This window comes from Lissotriton vulgaris, chromosome 9, assembly GCF_964263255.1.
Source record: "Lissotriton vulgaris chromosome 9, aLisVul1.2, whole genome shotgun sequence".
Classification (NCBI taxonomy): domain Eukaryota; kingdom Metazoa; phylum Chordata; class Amphibia; order Caudata; family Salamandridae; genus Lissotriton; species Lissotriton vulgaris.
The window spans coordinates 33,304,396-33,329,061 of record NC_141697.1 but is presented as its reverse complement, the minus strand read 5'-3'; the positions used below and the strand labels follow the sequence as shown (position 1 = coordinate 33,329,061).

General features: G+C 49.5%; 1 protein-coding gene across 3 annotated transcripts in view; it reads left to right on the top strand.

The window, feature by feature from the left end:
* G2E3 (G2/M-phase specific E3 ubiquitin protein ligase) overlaps positions 1-24,666 on the top strand; it is a 446,104-nt gene that overhangs the window by 220,003 nt on the left and 201,435 nt on the right. For all 3 annotated transcript variants that reach the window (XM_086936985.1, XM_086936986.1, XM_086936987.1), the window contains exon 8: positions 5,440-5,546. In XM_086936985.1, the coding sequence (XP_086793111.1) occupies positions 5,440-5,546 (107 nt within the window). The remainder of the gene's footprint in view (positions 1-5,439; positions 5,547-24,666) is intronic.

Here is a 24,666-nt window from a genome sequence, read left to right as displayed (position 1 = left end):
CCATAATAGAAAAAAACATTCAAGCTTTTTATTTTTGTGTGCCCCAACTCCAACCCCCACCCACCCGCTCCACCCCCCCTTCAACACCCCCCCCCCTCCCCTTACCCCTACCACCCCCCACGCTAGGCAGGAACCGAGGTTCCAGGGATAAGGAGACTGGTATGAGCGCCTCCCCCGCCCCCCCCCCCCCCCGTGCTGCCGCCACCCGTGCACCAACCAAATTAACCAGCAAGAGCACATCTCTCTAGTAGCGACATCTAAAAAACAACCCATTTTTTACTTTTCAACTCTGAGTGGCTAAGACCCTACTAATAACCTGAGGAGTAGCCCGACAGACAGTAACCAAAGCCCTAAACTTACTGCTTTATTTCAAGGTATCCAAAAAGGCTTTGGCCTGAATCTCGGACTCAAAATACCTGGTCTGACCCTGGTAAACTATTTTAAGCTTGGATGGGAAAAGCAGAAATACCTGCGCCCCCTTAGACTGAAAGGGATTAATCAATTGACGGAGCTGCCACCTCCGTTCTACCGTGGACGGACAGAAGTCCGGCCTTAAAAAACTGACAACCTTTCCCCGACCTTTGTCTATCGGGCCTGGCCAAATCGTACATTTTTTCTCTTGCTATAAAGTTCTGCATGCATATCATAATAGCGCGAGGCCTACTCTCTGCTTGACCCGGGCGGTGCGTTAATTTAAAAGGGAAGCGATGGGCGCGTTGGATCTCCAGACGCCAGTCCCAATCCCTTACTTCAGAGATACGCTTCTGTAAATAAATCCACCACGAACTGGTGAATGTCTGACCCTTCCTCCCCCTCGGGAACCCCCAGTATTCTTAAATTATTCCTCCGAGCCCGGTTCTGAATGTCAATAAGCTTTGCTTGAATGTCCGCCCTCTGCAGCTGAATTTCATCCACCGTGCTTTTTTGCGCCACAAAATCGTCCTCCAGCGTGGAAATCCTTGCTTCTGCCTCCGTAACCCTGGAAGCTATGTCTGTACAAGTCTTAATGACCCTGCGCAATGAATTTTGGACCCTATGACAGGCCCCCTGTGCCCGGGCGCTGTCTTGGCGCGTCTCTTCTCTGTGGGCCATAATAGTCTGGTATATTATGGCCAACAAAATCTCTGTTGGGGGAGAGCCAGTATTCGAAACCAAGGGTTAAGGAGCTTGTTCATGATCCACGGCTTGTGTCGCGGACTGATTAGAAAACGAATAATCCCAAGCCATAGAGCCGGCAACTGTGGTAGGATCTTGAGGCGCCTTGCGGATTGTAGAAAGGCCATTGGTCATAGAGATGGAGTTCAATATCTCATTAGTACGCCAATCGCCCGAGTCGCTGCCCTCATCGTCGTCAATCCAGTCTTTATCCAACCCGATGTCCTCTACTGAAGACCCCGTGTTCTCTGATAAATAAAAAAAATTGTCCCCATCTGGATTGCCATCAGCGCTTATGGATGGTGCAGGTGTCTGCAGAGAGGTGTTATGGTAGACTACAATCTGTGGTTGCGGTGTTGGGCCCTGCAGAACTAAATCTCCCAGAACCCCCTTTGTTTTAACCTCCAAACTCAAAACAGAGTCATTGCCTGGGGGAGCCACCTCATGGTTATTCGTAGCCTGTACGTTATCTTTTTGTGTATTGAAAGTTCCAGGCTGCCCCCCACCTTCCTTCCCGCACACTGCCACCGGAGAAGGGAACAGCGTGCCTGCGTTGTAGTGTAGTTCCTATTTTCCCTATAGGCCCTGCACATTGGAATAACATGAACAGCAGCGTAGACGTAGGATTGCGGTCTTCTAGGTCTCTACTGACTATGTTAGACTTAATTTTGGTTTGCGCCAACTAGCTCAGAGGTCACTGGAAACTTTCTTGACTGACAAGTAAGGGATCAGCTTCCCTGGCTCAGACAAGAAGGGATTCAGCTTCCGACAACCGCATAAACATGACAACTTTGCTCCCCAGAATAAGTCAATCTCTAGAGTCGTGTGAAACAATAGACCGCTATTTCACTCAGTCAGACGTGCGTTCTTAGTTTCACCAGAGTGCAGAGAAGAAAGGGTATGATTTATTGAACAGTCTTTCTTCTCATGCAAGAGAAATGGATTGCCACAATTGCAATACTTAATGTAAAGTACATACAGTAAAAGGAGTATTATGAAATAATACTCTAAAAGCATTGATATGGTTTCTTAGCCATAAGAAGGTTAAAATGAATAAAATATATACAATATATACATTCATATATACATTGGCTAACGACCTCAACTGGTGCTACTAACTACGCCTACCCCGGTGTACCTGACCTAAGCCTAATATGTGGGAGGGAGTAAGTAAGTAGCAGGTTAAGTTGGTTTTGCCAAGAGTTTGATTCAATAATTCTCTCTAAGGGTTTAGTCAGCACCGTACCTTTGGAATAGAATGTAGGAGGTGTGGTATCTCCCTCTCAGGACCCGATATCCCTGTCACCCGCAAGGGTAGGCTGGAAACGCCGGAGCTGGATTTTCTCGGCAGGAGAAAAGACAGCGTCTTTCTCAGCGCGTCAAAGAGGAGGGGCAGCGTCCGTGGGCTTCTCGTATCTGCTGCGCTCTCTGCAAGGGGACAGCTGTTCTGCTCCAGTATTCACCACTGTGTGTTTGCTTAAGGCAACGTTGGTATATTTATACCTGAAAGGTGCAGAGTTTGACATAAGATTTGGACATAAGACGTCAATAAAGATGTCTTACAGTGCTCGCAGGAGTTCTATTACTAATCAAAACAAAGCAAGCTGGGCTTTCCCAGGTTGCTGGGGGTTTGGTGTGTCGAAAGAACTGTGTGCTCTCTAGGAATCTAAGGAAGTAGATTCTGCTGTGTCATGGACTGCAGAGGCGAGTTACTGAAATATGGCTCTGATTATTATGCCATTATAGGGATATTTATTGAATATAGCCGTATAGGGGCATAAGGTCACAATATTGATCGGGGTCCTAGAAAAAACACATCAGCGTCTGTCTTACCAGTATCAACTGTTCCACCTGTAGCTGCAAGCTCCGTTACAGACATGAGAGGTACCGCGTCTTTCCCTGCACCTTTTCCTGCCAAGCGCCGCGGTTTGAACATTGCCAGTACTGGAATTGCCACCTTTGATGTTTTGCCGGCCCCAGTCTGCCCCTTCTTCAGGATATCTGGGACTGCCAGGGCTGTCTGTTAGGCTGTTAGAGATGCGGCAACAGCTGAAGAAGACTTCGCTAGTCCTGCTGCTGAGGCAGTGGACTTCGCCACTGCCCGTGGAAGGCTCTTTGATTGAGCCTTCGGGGGCATTTTGCGAGGCTGTGCAGACCGCAGGTAACGTATCCACTGATGCATGAGGAGGGTCCTGCTTAAACCACAGCGCAGCAAAGTCCGTTTCAAAGGACATCCTATACAAGCCGATTTGCAGAACGGCAATGAGCCGCTACCAGTCCGGTGTCCATTAGACGCCTCGCGCATACATCAAACACGGGCAGCTCCTGGAGAGAGAGAGCAACGCGAACACCAGCTCACTCGGCCAGCTGACCGGCCGCCATCTTGCCTCTGAACTGTTTTAACTGTATTCTAATGTCTTTCAGCTTAGCACTGGCCCTGGTTAGGCAGAGCCCTGGGTCAGTCAGTTGCCAACAGTACCATTCAGCAAAAAGTTGGGGGGTTGCCCAGGGCACAGGATGACTTGGCAACAGTAGGCTCCTAGGTTACCCAGGGAAAGCCATTTTTCCCACATGGCTGCATTTCTCGGACTATTGTCTCCTCTATGGCATTTCTTTGCTACTTTTTAAGGAGTTGTCTTTATACACATCTATCTCTGCCCTAGGCTAAGTAAACCTGCATGTAGGAATGGGCGAGTGTGTAAGAAATGGAGAATGAATAAAGGTGCTCTTCCTTCTAATCTGGTTTTTCGCTTTATGCCTAAGAGGGCAGATGTTTGTTTGAAACCAGTTATGAAAGCAAGAGAGATGTGCACAATTGGGTCCTGAAGTGTGACCAGTATTGATTAAATACCTTTTTTCTAGGGCACTCTCCTTTATGTTCATCCCACTATTGTTCACAAGGGTATGACTTTATACCCCCTTACAGACTTTTTTGTTGATTTTTCCAGGAAGGATTGGGCCAATGCCATCCATGTGCATTTGTGCACCGAGAGCACTAAGGTTGCAGGATGAGAAGCCTGGTCTATGGTTTCTCCGCATTCTCTGATATCGCGTGGATATTGTGGTCCCCAACAAACCTAGTTTTATATAGGCCTTTTTCTTACGGCAGAGTTCTGTCTCTGGGATAATGGAGTTGGACACCCGTGTTCAAATGCAGGACTTTCTGCTAGGCAAGTTTTCCAGCCTGTGCCATGTGCCTCCCACAAGTCTAGGACTTGACATCCACGATTCACCTATGGGGCTGGAAAGACTGCCTAGATTTGAGCAAGAGTGAGCAAAGAAATGCAAACCTGTAGAGAAGCAGACTGCCTAGCTGTGTTCAGAGATCCTAAGGTAAACAACCTCCGAGTAGATTGGTGTTGTGGTTTTGTCACTGCCTCAAAGAATTGGTGTTGGATAAGCATCTGTATTAAAATAAAAAAAAGTAAACCTTATCTGCAGTGTGCTTGGGCTTCACGCTTCTACACTAGATACTAACCCATTTCCATGTTACCAGCTCGATTGATTGCCGACGTCCACTCACAAGAAGCATATAAAGTGCTGGAGACCTCATCGTACATAAATGTCAAAGTTGTAATGTAATAGTCTGCTTTTTCTTGACTCGTTTTCCAGGGTCAGATTTCAGCCCTCCTGCTTAGTTTGTTTCCATCTCGTGTGTTTTTACTTTTGAGTGATGAGTAGGCTCTGCCATGTAGTTGTGCATATTGATAGTATTCAGGAAGGATTAACACATTCTTGCCGTCTTTTGTTCTCCCCAAGTACCCCCTTAGGGAGTGTAGTCTCATGCCACCAAAGCAGGAGAAGACCAATTTGAAAAAAAACGGAGAATGTGCTGTCAGGGTCTTTGCAGCAAACCTATGTATCAGTAATTCTGACTGCCCAATTCTAATACCTTTGTGATTCCATGATGTGGTTGGCTTCCCTTTATATTGCAATTTGTAATGGCAGCTTAAAGAAAGCAGTTGAAAGCTGTCCGCTGTAGGTGAGCTGTTGAACCCATTTATGATGCATTCGAAATGGGGGTTTGGAACGGCAGATCAATTTTTTTATTTTTTTTATTCTTTCACTCTTGCCAGCTAGACCTAGTAGGCTCAGTTGCATTAGTGGCTTCCTGTGTGAAATGGTCGGGTGGTAAAAAATTTTAAGCCAGTGGGCCTACTATTTAATCCTGTTTAGTAGTGTATCCTGTCTGTAACCTGGGGTAGTATGTGTTGCTCCTGGTGTTTAATAGAGTGGATCAGTTGTTTGCCAATGCCTTGATGTCGGTCTGTTCTCTCTCCACAGTACCAAGCTCTTAGCGCTGGAGTGTTTTTCTTCAGGTGTACAATATGCAACAATAAAGATGTCTTTCAGGAAGAAATGTTGCGATTGGGTATCCACATCCCAGAAAAGTAAGTCTTTAAGGATTTCCTTGAACTTTTTGCATAATGGCCCACGTCCGCAGTATAGTGCATGTGCCATTGTATGGATGGAACTGTTATACGATAGTGCCTTGTTGGCAAGTGATCTATTTACTACGGTCATATTGAGTGCTGATTCTTTTTTTTATTTGGGTGGAGTTTTATATAGCGCAAACTAGACCCGACTGTATCGGAGCTCTCTACATGAGCACCAGTTGTGTGACAGACTAACACATTCATTTTTGTTAGGCACTGGGAGTTTAAGTGATCTGTCCAGAATCGCAGTATGTTGAGCGTCCCTTCATACTCTAACCCGGTCCCCCAGCTCTATGGTTGACCGCTCTAGCCATCTGATAGACATCTAGCTGCAGATTCCTTAACTTAGAATATCCCCCCAGGCGTCCGACTGGATCCGGAAAATCTTTTCCCCCAGCAATACCTCTGCATGCTGGGAGGTGGCGCATCCCGGCTCTGTCCTGACGTCGTCCACGGAATTGCGTCAGTGGAGCCATATACTCCCCTCCTGGCGTGCTAATGTCAGTTTTTCTTTTCCACGTCCAAACTGATCCGGGAAAGTAATACCTCTGGCCTGTTATGGTGTAATACAGGCCTTTTCGACACCCTTTGGCTTCCAGGAACAGTGTGTTCGATGCTCCATGTGGGCTTTAAACCTTGCCGATCGTGCTCGCGACAGATTTCTGCGACGTACCATCACAAACTCTGTACATGGTGCTTGGGAGAGCGCCATATCTCCGTGGAGTGCAATGTTTGCAACATGAAGCTGCTGTCCGCCCGGATGTCCCAAACGGACCCCTTGCGACCCAGGTCTCCTTTTCCAGTGGAGCCGTCCACGCGGCAGGGCCGGTTCAGGCACCATTGCAGTCATTCGCTCCTGACTCTGACACTAGAGTCACCGCAGGTAAGCATTCCCCCCTCCCCCTAGTGAACGTTCATCTGGGTTCTTAGCAGGGCTGCAGACATTTTGAGGATGGAACTGCCCTCGGTCTCTTGTCCTCCGAAGCCTTGCTGGCTATTCTCCACCAGGGCGAGGGGAACATGGAACCATTGTTACCTTTTTGCTGAGTCATTGTTTGACATCCTTCTCGGAACATGGGCACGGCCCTCCTCGGGGCACCCCGTGGATCGTGCTATGGCACATCAGCTAGCTCCCACTGACCCCGCCTGTTTGACCCACCATCCTGGAGCTGGAGGACTTGTGCTTCAGGAAGCTCTCTGTCACTCCTGTTCCGTTGCATCCTCCCACTCGCGAGTCTCTGTGGTTGGAGTCATAGGGCTGCGATGTGTTTGCACCCACCAGCTCGGGACTCCGGTCCCTCAACGTGTTGTATGTATTTGCTCTTGCTACATTTCCCCTTTTGGATGCTGTTCACCGGCTCATCCCCGGGGATCTCTCGTGCCGATCTGCCCCGCCTAATCCGTGATGGCCACTTTTCATCGGGTCTGCCATGGATACCGCGGACACTGTGGGTCGTACAATGGCTAGGTTGGTTGCCATACGCCGCTACACGTGGTTGCATTTTACCAGAGCATGTTCAGGAGCGGCTTAAAGATATACTATTTGATAGGGTCACTCTTTTTGACGCCCTTGTTGATTCGGCTGTCAGGCTCCTCCTGTAGATGTATGGCTTTGTTACCCGTTGTGGCCTGCAGATGTACTGGGTTGGGTGGCTGCTCCGCGTGTTTACTTATTCTTGTACAGCTGGTTATGCTGTGTTTAACTTTCTTTGGAGCCTCTGCCTAACAGCTTGTCTCATGAGGGGCCCTTCTTTTGTAGGGTTGTGCCTTACCCTATGTGGGGTATTTTTTGGCTCTCCTATTGCTACTCTTCTTTGCCCGGGAACTTTTGGCACAAGCTGACTCTTCCTACTGTTGTAGGATGTCTCCTCTGTTGAGATCGATAGTATTGGTCTGTTCTGTGCATATTCTAGTTCTCAAGGAGGGGCTCTGGTCTATGCCTTTCTGCCTCTGGATCTGTGATCCACTCCTGATGTTTTTTTTTGGTGCGAGTTCCTACTCCCATTATGTCACAGGTGCTTCTTTAGGTAGCATTACTGTGTGTTTTCTCAACGTTCTCCATTTTGGAAGACTGTGTCGGTCTTTGGCAGTGCAGGCTTTTGGCACCAGGCTTCTGTCTATGCCTTCTTTCTATCCTTTATGGGCAGTCTTGTGGTCTTATGTTTCCACTGTCTCACGGGAGAACAGGATTCTTCCCCCTCGGGGACCTGTTATGCAGAACACTGGTGCCGCTTGCATTACTCCCCTATTTAGGATTTAGTCACTCCACGTAGGTGTCGACATTCCTGTCTCTTGTGTGTATATTGTGGATTCTACACGCCACTGGGGTGCTCGTATACCAAGTTTTTTTTTTTTTTGCGCCTTAGTGTCATACATTTTTGCTTACTCTTTCCTTCAGGATAGTGTCCTCTGTGTGTTAATAGCCTTGCAGGTTATCCACTCAGTGGTGCCTTTTAACTCGTTTGGCTTCATGCCTACCTCTTGAGCTTTTGCTCAAATGGTGGCTCAGCTGTCTGTTGGCACTAGGCTCTGGGCTTGGCCCTGCCACTGTTGTCACATGTCCTAGGCAGTACACATGAAGGTGTTTTTTCTTCCACCCACAGGCCTCATGCTGCGGCTCTGGTTCTTTGGTGGACAGTCTTCCGACTGTGTCCCCTGTTTCTTGTGGCTTCCACTGTGGTGTGTTCAGGCGGTATGCTCTACCGCTGTCCTGTTTTGACCCTTGGCACTTCGTTCCTCTTGGGTTTTAGAGACCAATGCCTGGATCCTTGTTTGAAGGTCTCGCTGCATTGTTATACGTTGGCACTGAACTTTCCTCTGTTTGGGCGAGAGAGGTCTCACACCCTCCCTCGTTGGATTTGGTGTCTTTACCATCCCATGTTTAAGCTCCTTAAGTTGGGTCATGGGTCTGATGCCTGTTGTCCTGGCATTGCGGTTTCCACAGTTTTTTTTTCATTAGCCTCTTGACTAATATGTTCTCCTGGATCATGATGGTTGTTTCGCAGACCCTCGTATAGGGCATGGCTTTGATATCTATTCTAAGTTAAGGAGTCTGCAGCTAGATATCTGTATTAGATGGAAGAGTTAGTTACCTTCAGTAACAATATATCTGGAAGAGACGGTCTAGCCGCAGATTCCTTAACGCCCACCCATCCTCCCCACTCTGCGAAGACCTTTTCATATAGTTTCTTTCCACCTAGCCTCCCTCTTTCTGGTGACTTTGGTCTTTTGGAGGTGTGCTCTCGCACTTCACTCTGGGGTAGTGTTGTACTTTGCCCTTTTGGCAGGTTCACCACTGAATTTTTTTGCCTTGAGCTATGACCTGATAGTTGATTTGTGGCCTCAGCGCACTTTAGCACTGTGGCCCAGTGTTAAGTGCGTGCGCTCTGAGTGCGTGTGGTGAGATTGGTCTGCACTCCCGTAGGAATGCTTTGGGGAAATGTGTCTCCATGGTAATTCCTGATATGAGACAAGTGCTGGGGCGAGTTTAATATGTGCGAACTCGTGAGAATAAATGCTACGCAGTGGTGTGCGCAGATTTATTGTGACTAGTGGAGAAGTGCCACTTTTAGAAGTTGGCATTTCTGTGTGCAGTGTCTGCTTGCCTGATGTGAATTGCATGTCTGGCTTGTGATTGACAGGAGCTGGCTGGTGTGCTTGGCTCCAGGAGCCAGGATGGGTCTGCCCGCTGGTGAATAGGGAGATCTGCATGTAGATGGGAGGGAGGAGTTGCACCTGTGTTGGAAGGGGCGATCCCAGAGGCCAGGTTATGTCTACCAGACTCTCCTGTGACCCGCCTCACCCACCAATAATGCCGATCCCTAACGAGGAATCCCCACCGGGGAGGACCTCGTATCGAATCGTACACACGAGGACCACACCACACTTATGAACAGACACTACACCGTAGGTTTTCGATATCAAGTTCTTTATAAACAGGTAAAAGGAATTAGCACTCTTACGTACACACGATCGAAGGATCGTAAAAGTCTCAAGGCTTCTGGAAGGGGGTAGCGGGACAGTCTCAGTCTAAGGCCAGTATGTAGCGTACCCTGCGCACAGCTCTCAATCCTCGAGCCGGGGGTTACGGAAGATGGTAGTCGCACTGGGTGTCCTACTCACTTGAGGTTGACTCAATTCGTGTTGGTAGCGTCGATAGTCCAGCCGGACCAGAGTACTCCTCAAGCCGCAACGGCGTCAGCAGGGCTCGAATCGGAGGGTAGTTCGTGAGGAGCCGCGACCACTACAGCAGGGCTCAGGATGTTCGTTGAGGTCTTTAGGATTCAAGCTTGGGCCGCGACTAGGTCAGCAGGGCTCCGATTCCAGTTCCAGGGATGAGCCGCGACAGCGTCAGCAGGGCTCGAAGAGTTAAAAAGTTCAGTTTTCCCCAAGGGCAGCCGCGATCAGATCAGCAGGGCTTTCTTGTCCAGGATACAACTGCCCGCTAGTTCAGGGGCGGGCCTTGATATAGTCCAGGGGCCCTTTGATGTCCGGACCCTCGCAGGCAGAGGTCCGAGGCTTTGGGGGCGGCCCGTTGGTGAGGTCCGGCGGTTGGTTCTTTGATCCCTTTGAGGATGCGTCCGGGAATTCCTAGACGCCCAGCAGGTCTGGAGCCAGCACTCGGGGAGGCCAGAGGTGCAATCGAAACTGGCCCCCAGGGCAAGACCAGAGGTGTGACAGAAACCAGTCTCTCAGGGGAGGCCGGAGATGCCATCGAAACTCCTTGTCTTCTCTCACTAGGGTAGCCCTCACCCTCCCAACGGGGGCTGGCGCGTCTGGAGCCTAAGCTTCGCTGGAGCTGGGGTCATGCTAAGCCCATGGAGTCAGGGATCTCGGGAAGGGAAAATGGCTGCCGGTGAGCCTATGGGGCCTTGCAGGTTTGGGGCGCGCGGGCTGGTAAGGTGGCCAGGGACAGGCCATGCGGGTCGCAGGCGTTTGGTCGGACATGGGCAGGACAGCCAGGGGTTTCTGAGTACGGGGCTGGGCAAACTGGGAGCTGAGGAACGGGGGGAACCACGCCACAAGGCCAGGTCCAACGCCCTGGGACCTGAATAGGGCTGTGCCTTCCCTCCAAAATCCTGGCTCCACCTCCTATGGTGCTTCTGATGTCCCTGGCCTGTCCTGTGAATAGAGAGGAGAACTGAGCAAAACAAAGTGCTCCTGAACCAGTGGTATTTTATTTATTTATTTATTAAGCAACTTGTATCGCGCAAACTAAACCCGAAGGTGTCAAGGCGCCTATCAAAACCAAATCAGAAAGTTTGCAGAGCACCACTAGGGGTATGCACGTGTAAAAAGGTGGGTCTTTAGAGCAGATCTAAAAGCTTGTAGAGTGGGGCGGGACCTTACTTCCAAAGGGAGGGCATTCCACCATTTAGGTGCCAAATTAGAAAAGGCCTTGCCTCCCCATCTTGCTTTTCTAACACGAGGTACAGAGAGAAGAAGTTTGTGAATAGAGCGAAGATTCCTGCTGGGGTTATATTGAGAGGATCGATCCCATGCCTGTCGGGCTGGATTTAGATAGGGCTTTGTACACCATACACATGGATTTAAAAAGGATACGGTCCTCAACGGGGAGCCAGTGAAGCTGTTTTCGGGCTTCGGTGGCAGAGGCACGTTTAGGTAGGTCAAGGACAAATCTCGCTGCCGCGTTCTGGACCACCTGCAAGCGCTGTAGCTGACTCTTGTTCAGTCCTGCATACAGCGCATTGCAGTAATCCAGTCGCGAGCCCAGAAGTGCGACAGCAAGTTGCTTTCTCGCCTGGGGTGACAAATAGTGCCTAATTTTCCTTAGAATGTGGATAATCCCCCAGCAGGTCGATACAGTCCTGTTGACCTGTTGGCACATACTAAGGGTGGGGTCGATCATGACTCCCAGGTTTTTTGCTGACGAGGTGGGCTCGGGACATAAGCCCAGCGAGTTCGGCCACCACTCAGCCGACCAGATCGTTTCTTTTCCTCCAAAAACCATCACCTCCGTCTTCTCCCCATTCAGTTTTAGTGAGTTGTGAATCATCCACTGGCCAACTGCCTCCATACAAGATCTAAAATTGGCGGCAGTTGACGTAACTGACTGGGAGAGAGAGACTAGGATCTGGGTGTCGTCCGCGTAGGAGACTACCTCCATCCCAAAAGATCTAATGAGTCTGGCAAGGGGGGTCACATAGATATTGAAAAGGGTAGGACTAAGCGCTGACCCTTGAGGGACCCCACATTGCACAGACAGGGATGGAGATAGAAACGATCCCAGCATTACCCTTTGTTCTCTGTGATCGAGAAAAGAGGAAAGGAGTCCCAGGGAGGACCCGCAGACCCCGATCTCCCTCAGGCGAGATGTTAACACCGCGGGAGATAGGGTGTCGAAGGCCGCTGTGAGATCTAGAAGGATCAGGAGGGAGGTCTGGCCCTCATCAACCCTGGTGCGGATATTATCCAGCACTATGGTGAGGGCAGACTCGGTGCTATGCTCCCTCCTGAATCCATGCTGGGAAAGATCCAAACAGCCCGAGCTCTCCACGAATGCAGCCAGATGTTTGTTCAGATGGGCTTCTAGCATCTTTGCGGGAGCCGGGAGCAGAGAGATGGGGCGAAAGTTTTTTAACAACCCAGGATCCAGAGAAGGCTTTTTAAGCAACGGTTTTACTGCAGCATTCTTCCACTGCTGGGGAAAAATGCCTTCCTTCATCGCCCTGTTCATGATGTCGACCAGAGGGGGAAGGAGAGATTCTCTGCACTGCTTGAGGATCTTTAGCGGGCAGACATCCAGCGGAGAGCCAGATTTGGTTTTATCAAGCAGGATTTTAAGATCCTGACAGGAAAGAGGAGGAAAGGATACCAGATCCTGATGTTGAGATGGTTCAGCATCAACGGGCTCAGAAAGAGCAGGCAGCAAGGGTACGGCGGTCAAGGATTTTTGGACCTCCAAAGCAGTGTAGATGTCCGCGATCTTTGACTGAAAGAAGGCAGCTATCTTGTTGCACAGGTCCTGTGAGGCAACCACAGGATCCGGGGTCTGGAGGGAAGTAAGGGAATCAACAATCCTAAAAAGTTCTCTAGGAAATGAAAGTGAGGAAGTGAGTGCCGTGAAATATTCCTGCTTGGTCTTAATCACTTCCAATTTGTAGTTTTTAAGCAGGACCCTATGAGCTTCTCTATCCTTAGGGGCCCAGCTAGAGTGCCATAGGCGTTCCTGCCTCCTTACTTCCTGTCTACGAAGTCGTAGTTGTTCAGAGAACCAGGGAGCTGAAGGTCTTTTCCTGGCAGAGTAACAAGACCTAGCTGGAGCCAACTCCTCTAGGGCCTCCGAAATGATGTTTTCGTATATAGAAACCGCTGTGGAGGTGTCCACCTCCCAAGGAATGGACAGACTAGATGTCCATGGATGGAAAGAGTCTTCCCTGATCTTTTTAAGGTTCCTTCGTACTTCCATAGTGCTCGAGGCCCTTTTGACAAAATCCTGTGTCAGATAAGTCATATTGAAGGGAACGGCCAGATGGTCCGACCAAGAAAGGTGGAAAGGGTTGGTAGCTGTCAGCCTAGGGTCGTTAGAAAAGATTCCATCGAGCGTATGCCCCGCTCGGTGGGTAGGACCATTTACCAATTGGGTGAGACCACAGGCTGACATTATTTCCACCAAGGAGATAGTATCGTGAGCCTCCAATAGCTCTAGGTGGAAATTAAAATCGCCCAGAATAGTAAGATTTTGTCGGCCAAAGTAGGGTTCCAGAACCTGCATCAGTTTCAGCCCGAAGCCTGCTCTTGGGCCAGGGGGGCGATAGACCAAGATTCCATTGAATGCAGGGTTGGCAGAGTCAGATAGGGAAAAATATAAAACCTGAAGAACATCCTTGGGGTCAGAAAGGGGTATAGTATGGCAGTGGAATTTGTCCTGATACAAAATAGCCAGGCCACCGCCAACACGGCCTATTCTGTCATATCGGGTTAAGCAATAGCCCTCAGGGACCGCTTCGACCAGATCAGGGCCAGAAGAATCTTTGGCCCAGGTCTCCGTGATAAAAACCCAGGATGGTGTTTTATCTAACACAAGCTCCTTAAAAACGATATTATTTTTAATAAGCGAGCGAGCATTGAGGAGAAGACCAGTTTCGCTAGGACTTTTGAGTGCTGAAAAAGGGCGAGGCTCCGGAGGAGCAGGAGGGGGAGAGAGCTTAGGCTCATCCGCATCTCTCTGAAAGCAAGCACAACCTGGACGTGTAGAGAGTTACTCAGGTCTATACCGATGAAAGCATGGGGCAGGAGAGGGCTTAAGCCGCAATACATCCTGTAAAGAATATTTCAAGACAAGGGCGCCTACCTTATTTTGGCTAGTAGTCCAGCCGTCCAGCCCGGCCTCAGCGCGGACGGGCGCAGACGGACTGGACTCTGGCGTGACTCCGGCGTGGCTGCGGCGAACACGCTGCGCGCACACGCTGCGCGTCATCGCCCTCGATTTAAGAGGTATCTGGTTCTTACCTTGCCTGCACCTTTGAGACAAAGGATTTAGTAGTATAAATATAGGGGTTTTGACCCCATGAAAATGTTCTTGTTTGTGGACTTGAACCTACCAGGGGCGTGCTGCTGCTGGTGCCCAGGGGAAGGCATGCCTCCCTGGGCCCTGCCCTGCCCCTGGATGCTTGGAGGACTTCTTTTTCTGGGACCCTTTTGCCTTGCTTACTATTTCCAGGACCTTGGAAAGACTTTGGCAGCCCCTTTTGCGCCCTGGAAGCGCTGTGCTGCCTTTCTTTTTTTCACCCAGGAACGCGTGTGGGCTGCACAGCGCTGATGCTGCAGCCCCTTTTGGAGGGAATCCCCAGCATAGGGATTCCCCCCTCTTTGTGAGCCTTGAGCGTGCCCACCCCGCTTATGTTTATATTTGGTCACAGGTGCCCACCCTGCGTCTTTCTTTTATTCTATAATTAATGTGGGTGCCCACCCCGCTTATTTGAGTCTATTGCGGGTGTCCAGCCCACATGACCGCCGTGCTTATTTTTATATTTAAGTGCGCGGGTGCCCACCCCGCGACTTTGCTGTATTTGCATCTTAATCACAGCAGGTGCCCACCCCGCGTCTCACCTCTGCAGCCCGAGCAAAGAGTTGCTGCTGGGCCGCTGCCTAGTGCGACCCGGAAGCTGTCTGCCTGGTTGGGGGCGGGACTGCAGCCTGGAGCCTCGCTGGTTCCACACTAAGACCCTGTCCCGAGATGGGGGACCGGGTGAAGCAGGGCCCTGGCGAGGCGGTGCTCTCATGTGCAGGGAGAGCCCCGCGTGCCGCCGTGCCAAGAGCCGCCCAGATCAGTCCGGTGAGTATTGCCAGTAGGAAGGGGGCCCATATTGACGCATGCGACCGGTGCCTGCCACCATTTTTGTATTTCCTCAAGCAGCCCCCCCCCCCCCATGCCCCCCCCCCCATCGTTTGCTCTGAGTATTTTTCAAGCCCGTGCAGAGCTCCAAACATTTGCCCAAAATTGCTTAAAGGGCCAGAGGGGCCAGTGTTCTTGCCCTGGGTGGTGCCCTTAGAGGCCCAGGGCCGGTTCCACATTTAGAGCGGCCCCGGATGGCAGCGGGCCGCTCCAACCTTGTGAGCTTGTTGAATTAAAGCGCCAGATGGCTCCACAGTGCTTGGGGGCAAGTTCTTCTCCCCTTTATCTGGTGCATAATTAGTTCAGGAGCCAGTGTGCTCCATGAGGCATGGTGGTTTTCAAAGCCTAGATGGCTCCAACGTGTTGCTGATGGTTTTCCAGAGCCCTGTGGCTCCCATAAAGGGGGCACATTTGTTTAAAGTGCCACTGAGAGCCCAGGCCTCATTTGAATGTTTTCCAGCTGCCCCGCAAGTAGTGGGCAGCTGCACCGTATAGGTTGCTCTTTCTTTTAGGGGACTTGTTTTGAACTCGGGAGTGAGACGCACTCGTTTGCCCCCATCTTGACCTACACAGCTGCGCAGCACTTTGTGCCAGCTGCAACGTTTAGGTTTGCGCAGTGGCGCACCCTTGACTTTCGCTGCCTAGGCAGCAGCCCTGACTTTGTGGATATAGGGCATTTGACCCCCTGTTTGAGTTTGCCAGGGGGATTGTTACATTTATAGGGCGCCAGGCCCTAATGCGATTTATGTGCGGAATGTGATTTTGATGCTAGGAAATGTACTGTGTATAGTATGTTTTACGCACCCTGTTTGATACCTCTAAATATGGTTTATTATTATGAGGTTGTTCTGCATATCATGGTTTATGCTAGTGAGATTATGTTCCACTGTGTGATTTATGCCCCTAATGTGAGTTATACTTAGGAGGTTAGGGTCTAATCTGTATAGACTTGTGAGAGATTACATAAGGTGTTTATGCGGGTGAGGTTGGCGCAGAATGTAATTCGCGCGTGATGTGATACTCTGCATAATGTAGTTTGTCACGGGTGTAGGAGAGTAGGGTCTGCAATCCTATGATCACCCAGATTTTTTGCTTTTGTTTCACTGGTTTACGACTTTCTCTGGCTGTGGGCCTGCTAATCAGACCCACAGCCTGGCTGTTCTCTTTCTAAATTACGATATGTACCCTAGGTGCATTTACCAATTGGTACTGGGCCACCTTATCAGACCCCGTAACGCAGGGCATAGGTGTACCCAGGGCCGCCAGGGGCTGCAGCATGTATTATGCCACCCCTGGCTGGCCTCTTAAATTTGACACAACTGGCTGCACGACAGCTGGGGCGAAGACGTGTAACCACCCTTCGCTTTAGGTATAGTAGCCCTATATCTAACCATACAATGGACACCCGAGTCCCTATCAGTCACTCCTATGGCAGGCCTTATCAATCCTGAAGGCAGAGTGCGTGGGCTCGTGTGAGCTAGGTTCAGGCCCGAGCCGAGCCCGGCTGCAGCTTGCGGAATCAAGACCCAATAGCTGTTCCATGATAACGCGTACCATATCGGTAACTCCGGTATCGCGTTATCAAAGCATGTCGAGTAAGGTGTCATACGAATCGGGGTGCTGCCCTCTCACCAATTCTGGCGATGAGGTTAGTATCCCACCCTTCTAGAGGGACACGACATGTACGTAACTGTGAACCCCGGTTAAAGTTAACTGAAGCCTCAGCTCCACAAAATGGATGCTGCCACCACAGACACAAGTCTGACCTCCTGCTGCTGGGAGTCCTTCCAGCGAGGAGCACTTGGACAAAGGGTTTCCTGTCGAGGGCGCTGTTCGCACCGTCCCAGACAGGGTTTGTGTATTCTGGGTAGGTAGGGCTTTGGCGAGAAGGTGACTGCGGAGTGGCACCCCGGTGCTCACTACGCATCTGCCGGTTAGAACCAGTTCCAGGGGCGACAGCCCTGGCCTGGGGAAAGCCCGGCAGGGGAGAGGGGCGTAACTACCCCCCTTCCTGGTCCCACCCTTAGGGCAGGACCTAGTCATGTACCCACCCCTTTCTTTAGGATAAAGACCGGAGCGGGGACCCTTCCAAATTAGATCATCTTTGAATCAAGAACTACTTTCTACGAAAGGACACTCAAGACTCTTCTCAAGATTTCTCCCTTGTGGCTAAGGAGTAGTCACCCTGCGTCAGCGGGCACCAACTAAGAACTCTGCGGTTTGCTGCAAGTCCTTCCTCAAGGATCCGACGGCCCAGCTCGACGAGAACCGGCTTCCCTGGCACCTCTGACCTCTACCCACGTCATCAGCTCAGCTGTGATCTGTGGGTGCGACGAGACCTCGAGGGACCGGCCATCATCAGAACCTGCACGCTCTTAAAAACCAGCACGACCATCGAGGTAACTCTCTGGTGAGTGCTCTGGGGTCCGAGAAGCCCCGATCCTGAGCCGCTCTAGCATCGAAGTGCAGTCTCCCAGCATCTCCACGATCTGCGTGGGGCCCTTCTGCTCGCTGCTCAGCACGTTGTCTGGTCACTCGCCGCTGGCTTGTGCCCTTCTGTGACGACATCCGAGAATCATCACTGCTAGTCTGGTTGCTCCAGACTGGCCCTTGCTTCCATCTGTGCGAGAAGCACCCCGGACCCTCCTGGTCCACTCAAGACGCCATCTTAGGCCCACCCCGTGGCCCTGAGATCTGCCAAGGCTTGTTGCCCCATCCTGGGCCCAGCGACGCCGACAGCATCATCCTGCGTGGGACAGCTCGCACCTCCACCGTGGTCGCCGACAACGCCTCCTGGTCCGTGAGACTGCAGAGCCTAGCGTCGCCCACTCACCTAGTCGAGGTGACGGCCAACCGGTGCCTTCCTGGTACCCTCTGACTACTGGCTAGTAGTACGAACTTGGTCCCCTCTGCTTTCAGGTTTCATCAATCTCCGATCCAGGCTTGGATCTCTACGAACTATTCAGCACTGGTCGCCGGCCAGCAACTCCTTTCTTCCGGCTCCTGGCTCGTCAGCGAAGACCCCGACGCCTGTAAGACTTGTGCAGCCGCAGCCCTCGTGGCTAGGTAACTCGGCATTTCGGTGCCTGCATAGCCTCCTTACTCTAGGGTCCCGAGTCCCTCGCTTCCGACTTGCCTTATCGGGTCCGCCCGAGACCTTAACCTTTCCGTGTCCTCGGACACTTGTTTTAATTGTGCACTTGAAGTATTTGCTAAAGAGATTTGGTTTGTGCTTAGTACCCTGTCCTCATAAAGAGTGCAGGGCTGTTGTGATTCTTAATAAATATCCTGTTTATTTTCATAACACTTGTGTGGTGTCCTTTCACTGGGTGTTCAAAGGGTACATGTGTGGTAAACAGCTGGCTTAACACGCCCTCTCGAGTCTTTAGCCTTAGACTGCTCGTATCCACGCTACTAGGATAGCTGGTCTATAGGTTGACTTACAACCAAACACCATAAGGGTCGTTGGAACGATACATAGCGGTCGCTAGAATAGCGAACGTTGCATATCGGGCCAACTTCTCACAACGGGCTGATGCCAAGTACAGTGATTACCAGTGTTTACTGGTTGTACATTTATGATCTAGTTTACTTTTACTAAGTTCACTTTGTGATGGTTCTGACAGTGGTCCATGTGGCCCTGTCAGGTGTACATAACCAATTGTAAATATTGCCCAGTGCCAGTTGGCACAGTGTACATGATGGGATTACTATTCTAATGTGTTTTGAGAATACCAAGGCTATTTTTGATATAACCTTGTGTGGAGTCCCTCTTGTGGTGTGCCTGGGATGTTGTTGCTGTAGTGTGTGCGCTCAAATGCTTTACATATGGCCTCCGGGACAAGCCTGACTGCTCATGCCAAGCTAACAAGGGGGTGAGCAGGGGTAATCTTTGGCGTGTAACTCCCCAGCCCTGACTAGAGTGGTGGTCTCTGCCTGGCTTTGGCGCAAGCCTTAGCCAACCAGAGATCCCATTTCTAACAGGTAGGTTGTGGTGTTCTACGTGGGGCCCTTCGGACTCCCCTCCGTCCTAGTGTTTGGTTGGTGGCATGCTCTTGCATCTTCCTTTGACAGTTTTGGAGCCCTTTTGCTCTCCACTCCGTCAACGTTTTGAGGTGGTTCAGGTCTATACTTTTTACTACCTTCTCATGTTTTTCTTCCTGTGCTACTCACGCGTGGAGTTATTCTGTTTTTAATTCCCTCCCAACACCTATGCCTCCTCCTTTCTTTGGCAGTCGGTTGGATTGGGTTCTCTTGGTGCTACAGTTCTTCAATCTCTGGAGTGTGTGTGGTGAACTTTCTGGCGGTCGTTCACTTCTTGTGACTTGTCTTGCAACATGTTGCTTCAATATTGTAGTTCTTTTAATTTCCCTCCTGTGATGACAAGCTGTGCCTCACTTGTCCTATCTTTTGTACCGCACTCGTTGGCCCCTCGAGGAGGGGCACAGCTTGGCAATTTGTTGGGTCCTTGTTCGCAGTATGTACTCTGAGCTCCCTTCAGTTTACCGGGTGCTTTTTCAATGATTTTGTTATTTTTTTAACACACACTGTTCCTATGCAATCACAGTTTTTTGCACAGTTCCGCATTGGTGCGCGGAAAAGTTTCCTTCCTGTAGAAAACTGACATCGGCACGCCGGGAGGGGCTTATATGGCTCCACTGACTTTACTTCTGTGTACCACATCAGGACCGAGCCGGGCGCCACCTCCGGCGTGCAGAGGTATTGCTGGGGAAAAAAGATTTTCCGGATCTAGTCTGATGCCCTTGGGAGGGGGGTGGGGGGCGGCTTATGTAACTTCCACTGCTATACATCCTTCAGCTATCCATAAATAGCTTGTGGTCGGATTCTGCGTTTATTCCTTTCAAGGTCAATGAAAACCTAGTGGAGTTTATTTTTCCTTAATGTCGCTTTGGAGAGGTGTCACAATATATTAGGACCGTTTTTTCATCATTGTTATGAACAGCGCAGTGGCAATTTTTCTAGAGGGATGGAGTATGATGTCCTGTTTTATAAAAGAGGCATGTTTTACAGAGTCTCAAGCAAAGACTTCACGAGTGCCCTGAATAACCTAATGAGAAGTGGTCAGAATGGTAGTCTGGATGCAAGTTATAAACCTGCGCCAGTTGAAGTTGGATTTATTTCGATGGGGTTCATGCTTTCTGAAATTAGATGTGGTCCTATATTGTTTCTATGACTATTTTTTATTGTATCTGACTGTGACAATGCTAGGGATCATGCAAGGGGTGCTTCAGGACACTATGTCCAAAAAGAAAATGCGTAATAAAGACTATTTCTGTCAGAACTGTTGGTGAGATTATACTAATAAGTTTCCTCTTGATTAACAGTGCTTAGAATCTGTAGGACCCCTTATCTTGTGTTTGTGCATTGGCCATTGTTAGACCTGGCACCATTGGCGTGTCTCCCTTCCGATTTTTGTCTCCTCTGTTTCTGATGGTGTTGGATGCTCTGGGCGCTGTGCCACTGCCATTCAGTGCCACAGCGCGAATGTTCCCTATTGTAGAATTGATTATGAATTGGTATTCCCATAATTGGATCATTTGATTTACCTGTTAGTCTCTAGTATAGTGCACCATGCGTGCCGAGGGCTGGTAAACCGAATACTGCTGGTAGGTCTGCAGCGCTGATTGAGCCACCCACAGAAGCAGCTTGGAAAAAGTGTCCCAGACCTGCCATTGCAGAGTCTGTGTGCAGTCCAGAACTGCCATGCTGACTGTGAAGTGAACCCACTTACCTGTCCCTAAACCTTCCCTTGGCATTATGTAAGTCCCCCTATGGCAGGCTGCGTTGTATATGAAAGGTAGGACATGCCTTGGTCTGTGTGGCATGTCCTAATGGTGAATTACACCATTTCGTTTTTCACTATTTCAAGGCCATCTGTTCCCTTAGGCCAGGATGGGCAGCTTGATTATTACATTCTATAATCCTAATTGACCCAAGGAACAAGATAGGAAAGTCAACTTTAGTATGCATGAGCTCAGAATATTAAAGTGCATCTTTTAGTGAAGAATATTTTTATATTCTGTTTGAAAATGCCACTTTTAGAAAGTAGGTATTTTCTTGCCTAAGCCTTCCAGTGTGCTCTGCTGTTATGTGTATTAGCTGTCTGGTTTTGGAGGGACAGGGCAGGCTGAGTCAGACCTGGGTTGAATAGAGAGATCTGCTTTTGGAGTATGGGGAGGGGTGACTCCTTGACCTGAATAGGGCTGTGCCTGGCAAGGAAAATGCTGGCTCCAGCTCCCACTGTGCGTCTGATGGCAGACCCCCTCTTTCTGAAAGGCAGGATGCAGCCTTGTAAACAGTTTTCCAGGACCACACAGAACTGGTTCTGGCTGGGTTCAGTGACTTGTGACTTCTGAGAACAGACTTTAGGGGTATAAATATCTGTGCTGAAAACCCTACAATTGGTATTACTTCTGAATGTCAAGATATACCTCGGTCAGTGTAACCATGGAAGCTGAAGGTCTGCAGCGGTTACCAATGGACTTTAGAAGAGGGAAAGGACTTTGCACTTTCATCAATCTTGCAGAAGCAATTACCCAAGGGCTTGATTTGAGCTTGCCTCCTGCTGAAGTCTCAGGGCAGACTTTACCCACCAGCCTTCTGAATTCCTGTGAGGGGGATTCTAACTGCAGGTGAGGCTCCTGTTGAGAATTCCAGGGCATCTGGCCTACTGCGGGGAAGCGGGTTTAGAATCCTCGCTATCTGTGGGCCGCTGCAGCTGAGAGCTGTTGCCGCTGAATGCCTGCACTTTCATCGCATTAAGGAAACTATCGCATTCTGTCGGCTGCTGCAGCCGAGAGCTGTTGCCGCTGAGTGCCCGCCTTGTCATCACACCAAGGGAATCAAAGCATCGCTATCTGTGGGCCGCTGCAGCTGGGATCTGTTGCCGCTGAGTACCTGCATTCCAATAGTCATTGAACGCACGCCATGGGTAGGCTGCTGCAGCTGGGAGCAACTTTCCGATGCTCCACGCTGTGACTGCCCCTGTCCATCCTGCTGGAGAGGCATCACCGTTGCACGGGGTTGTGGGCCGCTGCAGCTGAGAGCTGTGGCCGCTGAGAGTCCGCATTTCATCACTTCAGCTTCTTCGCGAAGTTGTGCTTCTTAAATTCAGGTACATTGTCGTAGATGGGTCGCATAGACCCCTGCCTTGAACGGAACTCGATTTACACACTTTTCAATTATTTCCCAGCATTCTAAGAGAATGCCTATTCACACATATTGTAGATTTTTGGTTGTTTTGAGTCTTGTGTTAAGCCCATATAAAGATTCTTATTTTTCTATAACTACTTGCGTGGTGCCCCTTTGTAGTGTCTTCACTGCGTTATTGTTTATGGTCATAAATGCTTCACACTGCCTCTGAAATTGGCCTGTCTGCTCGTGCTATGTTAACACAGGGTTTAGAAGGGGTTATCAAAGGGTGTAGCCCCCTTACTCTGACTTGGGAAGAAGGATCCCTATTTTTATATTGGCACCAGCCGCTGCCAACTAGAGAGCCATTTCTAACCGCCATTCTGTGCATTAGACTGCCCACAATGGTAACTGTGGTATGGAAGGCTTAAATCATATGATACTTCAGTGCACAATGTCCCTCTTCTATCACTCGTAAAAGTAATGCTTGGCTTTTGACCTTGAGCAGTTTTCAGCTGGCTTTTCAATGCGTACATGCTATAGAAATACCATATACATACATGCACACAAAGGCACAGGATGTTTGGGGATGAGGTTACTATGTAATGGATTTTACTCTATAGAAGAGTTTATTTAGTGCATGGGTTGGTTTGTTGGATAGGAGTACAGGCAGTGTCTGATTATTGTGTGACCCTAATGTGCTTTTTCTGTAAGCAATTTGTCACAAACTGGGTGAAAAGTGCCCTCTTGATTTAAGCAGGTTGCTTTCTTTACTTGTAGTTAAATGAAGCTGGCACCTTTTTGATATTTTGTTTACTTACCTGGATTTATTATTGAAAACAAAGACGACTTTTAGTCATTGGGGGACACATTTACTACATCTTGTAGAATCATGAACACACTTGTTTTTAAATCCGCAAGTAACATTATAGATGATGGGTATTTCACCTCAAACATGACTCCCAAATCACTAAAGGTTGTATTGCATTGTCTCACAAAGGAAACCAGATTTCTCAGTATCTCTCCTACAAGCTAGGCACAAGGGTCACTAAACCATTCTTATCAGGCCTAATAAATTATTTGCACATTTCTATATAAATGCCTAAATATAACCTGATATCTTCGTGAGAAGTTAGCCTGGCATATGATGTCCACTAGTTCTAGTGGGCACCTTGCACCAGTGTTATCGACCCTTATTGATGGTGGTTGTTAAGTCAACCTTATAGACCAGCTATCCTAGTGGTAGCATAGACCAGCAGTCTTAGGCTAGGACTTCAGAGAGCATGTGAAGCAAGCTGTTTTACCAATTATCCCTTCAATATCAAATGAAAGGACACCACACAAGGTATATATCAAATATATATGTATTTATTTCTAACACAACTCCTCTGCACTCTTTACGAGGTCAGAGGTCAAAGTACATCACAAGTGACTCGGCATACGATAAGTTGCACAAAATACAGTAATGCCCTAGGGGCCTTACGAACCATATACTAAGAGTGTTATAAGAACCACGTCTGAAGTAGAGTAGGCCTAGGGCCTGGGGAATCGCTGGGGCTACACTAAACAACCAAAGGTTAGGAAGTAGGAGGCCCACGGGAGACGCGTGCAGTGTCTAAACACCGTCGCGAGTTACCATTGACTTATAATGGGAAATGAAGCAGTTACAAAGTTACTGTTTAAGGGCACTTCGGATGGACTACGACAAAACCCCTTTAGACTAGGACACTTCGAGAGTCATGACCCACGGGAGCACCGGAGTACTCGTGTTAACTGGTTCATAGGTGCCTTTTGGTGTTGGGTTTTGTTGTCGATTTCCATGGAGATCTGCAAAGAAGTGCTGCAGGTGACCAGAGGAAAAGTGTCCGGGAGGATCGAAGATCTGAAGAACCTGAAAGCAGAGGGGACACTCTGGCTCACTAGCCAGTGACCAGGAAGGAACCAGGCGATGTTGCGATGATCTCAGGTGAAGAAGGTGAGTTTGTTTCTTCAGCCACGAGGCCCAGGAGGCATCGACGATGACCAGGCTCTGGATTCGAGCTGTGCCACGATGGATCTAGTTGACTGCGGTGTCTGTATCCGGATTGGACCCAACAAGCCATGGCAAATGCAACACACACAGGATGTTAAGATTGGCTCTGTTGCAGACCAGCAATGTCTGTGGCGCTTCTCCTTTGGAGGGAAGCGGGAGCAAGCCTGGAGCAACCAGGAAAGCAATGTAGTTAAAAAAAAAAAAGTCTTCAAGGGGCTCACTAGCCAACGGACTAGGAACCGGGAAGACGCGTCGAGCTGAAATGCAAGAGCAGGCCCCATGCGGCACTCGTGGAGGTAGTCCAAAGTGTTTGACACCTTACATGACATGTTTTGATAAAGCCAAACCAAAGTTGGCATTAACCGTGAGGATGACAATGTACTTAAGAGTATGTGGTATGGCTATATCATAGAACAGCTATAAGGAGATGGTTTTGAAAGCTGCAGAGGGGCTCAGCTCATGCTTGGGCACCCTCTCACATATCCAAGCACTCTGCCTCCAGGATTGTCGAGGCCTACCATAGGAGTGACTTA